This window comes from Wolffia australiana, chromosome 2 (assembly GCF_029677425.1).
Source record: "Wolffia australiana isolate 7733 chromosome 2, ASM2967742v1".
Lineage (NCBI taxonomy): Eukaryota > Viridiplantae > Streptophyta > Magnoliopsida > Alismatales > Araceae > Wolffia > Wolffia australiana.
Window position 1 is genome coordinate 20,259,231 of NC_135836.1, and position 9,077 is coordinate 20,268,307.

At 49.1% G+C, this 9,077-nt stretch overlaps 2 protein-coding genes across 3 annotated transcripts; both read left to right on the plus strand.

The window, feature by feature from the left end:
- Positions 1-2,152: 2,152 nt before the first annotated feature.
- Positions 2,153-3,561, plus strand: LOC144700018 (Haloacid dehalogenase-like hydrolase (HAD) superfamily protein). The gene has a single exon (XM_078571384.1). The coding sequence runs from the start codon at positions 2,389-2,391 to the stop codon at positions 3,439-3,441; it is 1,053 nt and encodes a 350-aa protein (XP_078427510.1). The 5' UTR covers positions 2,153-2,388; the 3' UTR covers positions 3,442-3,561.
- Positions 3,562-3,587: 26 nt separating this feature from the next.
- LOC144700016 (PPR repeat protein) lies at positions 3,588-8,454 on the plus strand. Of its 2 annotated transcripts, XM_078571383.1 has the most exons (3): positions 3,588-6,482; positions 6,560-6,937; positions 7,025-8,454. In XM_078571383.1, the coding sequence occupies exon 1, from the start codon at positions 3,588-3,590 to the stop codon at positions 6,477-6,479; it is 2,892 nt and encodes a 963-aa protein (XP_078427509.1). In that variant the 3' UTR covers positions 6,480-6,482; positions 6,560-6,937; positions 7,025-8,454. The 2 variants fall into 2 exon arrangements, with proteins under 2 accessions (XP_078427509.1, XP_078427508.1); XM_078571382.1 differs by having other exon boundaries at positions 3,588-6,937.
- Positions 8,455-9,077: the final 623 nt, after the last annotated feature.

A 9,077-nucleotide genomic window follows, 5' to 3' on the forward strand; every position in this document is an offset into this window, starting at 1 on the left:
CGTGGAGCTGAAGAACAACGGCGGGGGAGGAGGTGGCGGCGGAGGCGAGCGCAGCGGGAAAGGAGAAACGGTTGGGAAGAACACCGGCGGAGCACATGTCGAGGAAGAGGTGGAGGGCGGCGGCGGGGTCTCCGTTGCGCGCGAGCCCAGTCGCCATTAAATTCCAAAGGACGGAATTGGAGGTGCGATGAGGAGGAGGAAGGGAGTGGAAGAGACGTAGGGCTACGATGGTGAGGCCGCACTTGGAGAAGACATTGATGAGGCCAGCGACGACGAAGGCGCAGGCGGCAAAGTGAGATTTGAAGGCGAGGGCCGAAGAGCTGCTGCCCGCCACAGAGGAGTAGCTGGTCGGCGCAGTGACAAAGGGCCGCGCAGTAGCGGTCGGGGGGCAGCCTGCAGCGCAGCCTTTGCTGGAGAACGTCAACCATCACGGCGGAGCGCCGCCGCTGGACGGAAGAAGAAGGCCAGCCGGCTTTAATTTTAATATATTAATATATATTTTTCTAAGTTTTTAGGGAAATAAGGAGGATGGAGAATAGTGAGGCCACGTGGCTACATCTCAACCGTCGGATATGAATCTGGTGGTTATTCGTCCAGATTTGTCCTTCCATCGTCTGAGACCTCCGGACAAAAAAATCATCTCGTCCGTGTCCCTGAACTATACATATATATTATAGAAAATGAAAAGTTAGATAAATAATATGAGACACTATAAAACTAAAAGGAATTTTTTTCATTGAACTGGAGGTATAAAAGAGATCCAACTTAATCATCCATCTTTAATAATGGCTGAAAAGTGAGAGTCAAAGGGCTAGCCCTTACTGGTGAAACTTATTTTTGGTGGGAATTATTGTGTGATTCCTTCCTGTAGGTCTAAAAGGCATATATAGCAGGAACTATTAAAAATAAATTGACAAAAGCTCTTTAGATAAATAGAGAGAGCTGAGATAAGGCTAATAGATTGATAAATCTATAATAAAAAAAACGTTCGCTCTTTTTCTCCCAAACACTTGAGGAAATTAGAGTAAATTAGTTAATAAAACAAATGTTAATTTAAATACTGAGAAATATAGAAATTTGTCAGGAGTACTTGTAAAAATAATAGAGTTCTGAAGTAATGTAGAAAAAATGAAGATTAAAATTCGAGGGAACCTGACTGACTGAAAGGAAGCCATTTCATTTTTTCAAAAAAATAAGAATAATTTGTGAGGAGTAATAAGAATAATACTTATTTAAGTCCTGTCATTAGTCTTGAAAACAAAATAAAGAACTAGTTATAAAGATAAATACAATTATTTATTTCGGTTATAAACTTAATAAGATTCATCTATGATTTTTTTATAAAGTCATAATAGTATATATTATGTGGCATGATAAAGATCAATCCAAAGCTGGTAGAACACAATGGTTTAGCTTGGTGCCTCATTTGTTTCCAACTTGACCAAACGATTTAGATAAATTGATGTGTGATTAATGAATCAATATGTTAGATATTGTTAATCAATATCTAACATATATATACTACTCATTTGACATGAGACAATATACTAAAAGTGCAAGGATTTAAAAACCACGTTAACTAAAAAAATATCTAAAATCCTAGTTGAGAAATACCCATGAAAGTTTATCTTGGGCAACTCTACTATGTTATGAAACTAGGATATTAGGAATCATCATCCAGAATCTTGGAATGAAACTATTATATGAAAGGTTTTGCATCTCCAAGAGATTAGGGAGCCTAAGGGTGACGACTTTAATTTATGTGGTTCGAATGAAAGCCAACAAAATTAGGTGAAAATCATCATTACGGAATTTTTTTAATTCCCGTCTTCCGTAACGGGAACATTCTAAAACAAGGGCGAATATCCCAAAACAAGCGGTCGGGCAGGGGAACCGTGCACGCCAAAGGAACAAGTCAAAGACGGAGTCCCATCAATCCCGACCGTCCGATGGGTGGACCCGAGACGTGGATAACCTCCCGCCGCCAGCTGCAAGTTGCTAAACGGGTACGGACTACCCGAGAGGGATCCGGATAGGATCGCCCGACAGAGAAGGGCGGGAGGCGTGTTGCGAACCATCGCCACCGAAAAAAATCGGTTTTTTCTTGGGCAGCCGGAAACGAATAATATATAAACAATGGAAGAAAAAATCGAGACCCAAACGCGCGATTTTTTCTCCTCGCCAGCGACGGGCTTCCTCCCACCAACCGTTCGTTCATTCCTCGACAAATTCAACACGCATTCCTCAGGTTCTTCCTCTCGATCGTCGATTCCGCCCGTTCAATTCTCCCAAATCCGGCGATTTTCTGCGATTTGCACCGATCCCGATCCTCGTTCTTGATACTAGGGGCGAGATCCGGTGTTCTTGCGATTCGATCCTCGATCGGCGATGGACGCGATTGCTTCCACGACGTCGCTGATCGGCCGCCGACCTCTCTGCGGAGTTTCGGCGAGGCGGCGGCAGGACGGAGGCCAGCAGAAGCTCTTCTCCGTCTCCGCTCCCCGGCGGTCTTCTAGGGTTTTCTGGTTCTCCCCGGTGAAAGCCCTAGCCATGGAGGTAACCAAGGAGGCGAACTGGTCCAAGGAAGGCAGCAAAATCTCCATCGACAGAGTCTGGCCGCCTCCCAACAAGGCCGACAACCCCTCCCTGCACAACCCCCTCCGCCGTCTGGAGAGGATGGGCTGCGGCTGGCTCGGCGTGATCCTCGAATGGGAAGGCGTAATCGTGGAGGACGACGCGAGCTTGGAGAAGCAGGCATGGCTGATGCTCGCGCAAGAAGAGGGCAAATCCCCGCCTCCCTCCTTCCTCCTCAGGCGAATCGAAGGGATGAAGAACGAGCAAGCCATCTCCGAGGTCCTCTGCTGGTGCAGAGACCCATCCCAGCTGCGGAGATTATCCTCGAGGAAGGAGGAGATCTTCCAAGGCCTTCACGGGGGGTTCTACCAGCTCCGCCCGGGATCGCAGGAGTTCATCAGCGCGCTCGCCAATCACAACATCCCCATCGCGCTGGCTTCCACTCGGCCGACGAAGCATCTTCAAGCCGCGATCGAGTCCGCCGGGGTGAAGGGCTCCTTCGAGGCGATCGTGACCGCGGAAGACGTCTACAGAGGAAAGCCCGATCCGGAGATGTTCGAGTACGCCGCGCAGCTCCTCAATTTCATCCCGGAGCGGTGTATCGTCTTCGGGAACTCGAATTCTACCGTGGAAGCCGCGCACGACGCGAAGATGAAGTGCGTCGCCGTCGCGAGCAAGCATCCGGTCTACGAACTCGGCGCTGCCGATCTGGTAATCCGTCGTCTGGACGAGCTCTCCATTGTTGATCTCAAGAACTTGGCCGATATCGAGTCGCCGGAGTTCGGATCGCCGGAGCCGGAGCCGGAGATGGAGGAAGAACCGCAGACTGCGACGACGGCTGTTGCTGTTGATGATATCTTCTGGTGATCTTGGTTGTACAGATAGCCCCGCCCCGCCCCTTATATTTGTATAGTAAATTGTACCAATCCCACAAATCTAGGGTTTATGCTTCTCCAACTGTATATATCCAAATTCCCCTCTTCGGAAGCTTTAGGGTTCATGTTCTTCGATCCATGGCGGTCTCCGGGCGATTCAGAAATCTCGTATCTCCGTTTCTCCGCCAAAATCACACCTCCTCTTCTTCTTTCTCTTCGGAGAAGACGCCGCTGTACGCTTCCTTCTACGCGGTGCTGGTGGAAGCTTACCTGTCCTGCGGGAGATTCTGGCAGGCAGAGGAGGCGTTCGACAGAATGCGAGAGACGAAGCTGAACCCTAGTCTCCGGGAGTGGAATCGGCTCTTGTTCAAGTTCAATTCCGTCGGGCTGATCCGTCGGGCCTTGTTCGTGTACCAGGAATTGCTCCGCTGCCGCGGAGAATCGAACGTTTTCACCAAGAACGTGCTCGTCCACGCGCTCTGCAAATTGGGGAGATTCGAAACTGGATTGGATCTGCTCAGATCGGGGGAAATTGATACCGTTACCTTCAATACCTTGATTTGGGGGCTCTGCGAGGTCGGGAAGGTCGAAATCGCCGTCGGATTGCTGTCCGCGATGGTGAAGAAGGGGATCGAGATGGATTCAATCACGAGGAATACCTTGCTGAAAGGCTTCTCGCGGATGGGATTCTTGGAGAAAGTTCAATCCATGGCGGAAACTGCAATCTCCCTCGATGTCGTCGGGTTCAACAGTCTGATCGACGCGCATTGCAAGCTGGGCAGCGTGAATCACGCCATGGAATTGATGGATGAGATGAGTAGAAGAGGGTTGCGCCCGGATCTCTTCACTTACAATGCTCTGGTTAACGGTCTTTGTCTTGCAGGGGAGATGAGCTTGGCGGAGGCCATGACGCATGAAATCGAACCCAATTTGGTGACGTGGACCACTCTGATTGGCCGGAAATCTGTTCAAGAAGCGCTGTCACTGTACGAGGAGATGGTGAAGAAGAAGGGGATTTTGCCGGATGTTGTGACTTACAGCGCGCTGATCAACGGGTTGTGCAAGAGCGGGAGGGTTTCTGAAGGTTTTCTGCTCTTCAGGGAGATGGAAAATACGGGTATTTGTCCAAATCATGTTGCTTACTCGACCATGGTTCATTCCTTTTTTAGAGAGGGAAGATTTACCAACGCTCTCGCTCTTCAGAGAGAGATGATCGTAAAGGGTATCCCCATGGACAAGGTTTTCTGCTCTTCTCTTCTCTTCGGGTATCTTAAGATGGGGAGAATCAACTGCGCAGAAGAGATCTTCAAGATGATATCTGATGATGATGAACGGGCGGTGAATCTGACTCTGGTTTATTCTGAGCTTGTTGATGGGTACTGCAAGCTGGGGAAGATTAAAGAAGCGGAGTTAGTATTGGGGGAAATGTCTGAGAGGGGAATTCCTGCAAACGTTATAACCCACTCTTCCCTTGTGCATGGATACTGCAAAGAGAAGATGCTGCAAGAAGCCTTTGATTGTTTCAGGAACATGGAAGAAAGAAGAATTTCTCCGAATATAATCACTTACTGCGCGATGATCGATGGGTTTTTCAAAACTGGCAGGGAGACTGAAGCTCTGTTGATGCACGAGGAAATAGTGCGAGGTGGGCTGAGGGAGAACGAGTTCTTACTCGATGTGCTGGTGAACGGTCTGAGGAAGAAGGGTAAGATAGAGGATGCTTGCAGGTTATTCAAGGAATTCACCGAGAAGGGATTGAAAGTTGACCTCGTAAACTTCACTTCTTTGATGGACGGTCTCTTCAAAGCAGGGGATGCGACGGCTGCGTTTGAAGTCGGTCAACAGATGGTGGATAGAGGATTGTCCCCTGACGTGGGGGCTTATAATGTGTTCATAAACTGTCTCTGCAAGCAGGGTAAGATTGATCAGGCCATGTCTTTCTACGCCATGATCTCGGACGTGGGCTTGTCTCCGGATCTCATCACTTACAACACGGTGATCGGTTCTCTCTGCAAAGAAGGGAAAACAGAGGAGGCTCAGGCTTTCAAAATTCAGATGAGAAAGTCGGGGATAAACCCTAATATCATCACCTACGCTGCTTTGATTGGGGGGTTTTTGGAGGAAGGAAAGAGTGAAGAAGCCTTACAAGTTCTCAAGGAAATGGCCGCCGTTGGATTGACACCCGATTCATCCTTCCATCGGAAGATTCTCAGATTTTGCTTGACGGCTAAGAGCCCGAGTTCCTTGATGTTAAAAATGCACGAGGAAATTGTCCAGATGGGGCTTGTTCTTGACAGAACAGTGTACCACTCGCTGGTCCAAAGTCTGTGCCTTGTGGGGTCCACGGCAAAAGCTATGGCTGTGCTCAAAGCCATGGAGGTTAGAGGGTTTGAAGAAGACGGCTTCGCCCATCAAACCCTAATCATGGGTTATCTCAGAAGCGGGCATCTGGAAAAGGCATCGACAGTGTACCACGAGATGATCAGCAAAGGATTAAACCCAGTTGTTCAGACTTATAATAACCTGCTCCGAGCCATGTCCGATGCAGGGATGATGCAAGAAGCAGAGAAATTACTGCAGGAAATGGAGAAAACTGGGCTGATCCCAAACACCGCCACTTACAATAACTTGATCTCCGGCCACGCCAAGAAAGGAAACAAGAAGGAATCCATCAGACTCTACTGCGAGATGGTTCGAAAGGGATTTGTACCTTCGGTAGGCACCTTCAACGCGCTCATCAATGGGTTTGCCAAAGCCGGGCTGATGATCCAAGCCAGAGAACTCTTTCGGGAGATGGAGCGGTTGCAATTATCCCCAAATTCATCAACTTACGACATTCTGGTAAGCGGCTGGTGTAAGCTCTCCAATGGCGCCGAGGTGAGAAGATTACTGTCAGAGATGAAGCAGAAGGGCTTCATTCCTCATCCCATCACCATCAACAGCGTCAGCAACGCCTTCGCCAAACCAGGGGAGAAGCTCTCCGCCAAGAAATTACTGAAAGAATTCTACAGAAGAGAAGAAATCGATTAAACGGTAGATTTACTGAACCCCATCGTCTTCCTTCCCTTGTCTCCGAGATTCGCTCTGATCTTCTCCACCTCTCGCCACAGACCGAGCTCGGCGTACAAGTTCGAGAGCTTTACAGAGTAGCTGCTATTGTTAACCGGATCAAGTCTCACAAGCCAGCCCACCGCTTCCTCTGCGATCGACAAGTTAGCGGGGTTCGCTCTGCAGCCAGCGAGCAGAGCCGCCCAAATCCTCGCATCTGGTTTCAAAGGCATGTTCTTGATGATCTCCAGAGCTTCTCCGACCCGGCCATGGCGGCTGAGCATGTCCACCAAGCAGGAATAATGAACGAGCTCGGGCTCGACGTCCATCTCTCGAAACCAGTTCAAACCCTCGTCGACCATCCCGCAATGCCCGCAAGCAGAGAGGATTGAAACGAAGACTATGGCGTTGGGCTTCAATCCTAGATCGAGCATCTCGCGGTATTTCTTCACGGCTGCCTCGCCCTGCCCGTTGAATCCATAGCCATTGATCATCGAGCTCCAAATCACCAGATCTCTGATTTCCAGGGCTTCGAAGACGGCCTCCGCCTGCTTCATCATCCCCACCTTGCAGTACAGATCGATCATGCCGGAGGCGATGTACTTGTTGTAGTTGAATCCTCGCCTGATCGCGTAGGCGTGAAGAGTTCTTCCGCGCCGGGCGTCTCCGGCTGAAGCGCAAGCTCGTATCAAGCCGAGGATGGTGATTTCGTTAGGGTTTTCCTCGTCTTCTTCTTGCATTCTTCCGAAGATTTCTAGGGCTTCCATCAATCTTCCGGATTTGCCGTAAGCGGAGATCATGGCGGTCCAAGCCACGACGTCTCTGCGGATCAAACCCTCGAACAGAGCTCGAGCGGCTTCCAGATTGCTGAATTCCGCGTAGGCGTTGATAAGCGCGGACCCCAGCGCGGTGGAAGAAGCCGCCCGAGCTTTCACTATCCAGCCATGGACGCCCAGCAAGAACCCTAATCCCTCCGTCCGCGAGCAAGCGTCTACCGCCACGGTGATGAGATTCTCCCCTGGTTCAGCCCCCGATCTCATCATCCTCAAGAACAGAATTAGGGTTTCTCTCCACAAACCTCGATCATGGAATCTGAAGATCACGGTGCGCCAAGAAACGAGATCTCTCACGTCCATGGAATCGAAGATCACCGAGGAGACGGCGAAATTCCCGCATCGCGCGTAGACGTCGATGAGAGAATTCTGGAGGTTGATCTCGGGGGAAAGGTTCTTGATGGCGTGGCCATGGATTTCTCGGCAGAGGAGGAGAGCTTTGAGAATGCCGCAGGCGGAGAGAGCGGCTATGGCGGCGACGGCGTTGGGCTTCGTCTTCTCGCTCTGCGCCATCCGCCGGAAGACGGCGAGGGCCTCCGGCGAGCCGCCGTTCTTCGCCATGGCGGACATGGCGGCGCTCTCGAAGAACAGGTCGCTGGACTTGCTCTGGCTGTACAGTTGAAGGATGCCGCCGAGATCGCCGAGAGAGGAGTATAGAGAGATCAAGGCCGTGCGGACCGGGAGGATTACGTCGAGGCCGAGCTTGACGGCGAGGGTGTGGAATCCTCGCCATCCCGTCTCCGGCGAGCTCGCTGCTGCGGCACGGGCAGCGCTAATGACTGTGACGTGACTCGGCCTGATTTCTTCGGCCAGCATGGCCTTGAAGAGCTTCGCGATCTTGGTGAGGGCGAGGTTTGTTGGTGTGGTGTCTCTCAGGGGCATTTCTACAGTCAGGCGACGGGCTAGCTGAAAGTGGAAGAACAACAATGGTATTGGATGGCGGACTTGGGTTTAATTGGTAATTGATACTGACTGCAGTCTATCGTGGGCCCTTGTGCAATTTGTTGTGTGCTGAAATCGTAGTTTAATTGGGTATTAACTATAGTTGTTGAGGTTGAAGGGTTGTTTATTTTGCCTAACACTTCGTGTTGTGCTGAAAATAATAACTGAGTGCTACTTCCTTGTGCCCGTCTTTCAAATCATTTTAAAGCACAAATTTGAACTCATGTATCACATATTTATGTATGAATTGTGTAGCTTATTAGTTTGGTACTCTACCAATTTTAGTTACAGAAGGTGCTTGGCTAGGGAAATAAAATGTGAAACTTCATTGATAGTTTACTACCTAAATATTTAGAAATGTAATAGGTAATGGTGAGTTCTTATTGTTAGATTCATAGTTGTGTTAATGCTACAAAGAAGGCTATGAATAAATTGCCAAATGGAACACAATCATGACTTTTACATGAGCGTTAGTTAGAGAGAGAGAGATAGTATAAAATGCACATAAAGAATAAGAATGTATTAGATAACTCAAAATTGGAATTCATATTGTCGTTTTAGTCTGACATGAAGTCTATGAATACGTGCAATGACTTAGTTAATTTTTATGAGATCATAATGAAGTGATCATTAGTCTTTAAACATGTAATTTAAATATTCATCTTCGATGGATAGTCGAGACGGACACCAAATTATCCCGTTCGAATAGTGCTAGCTGATTAGAGTTGGTTGTGCGGTGCGGTGCAAAAATTCGCACCGAGTGAGCGAATTTTCGCACGCACAAAAGGGCCTGTGCGATGTGCGG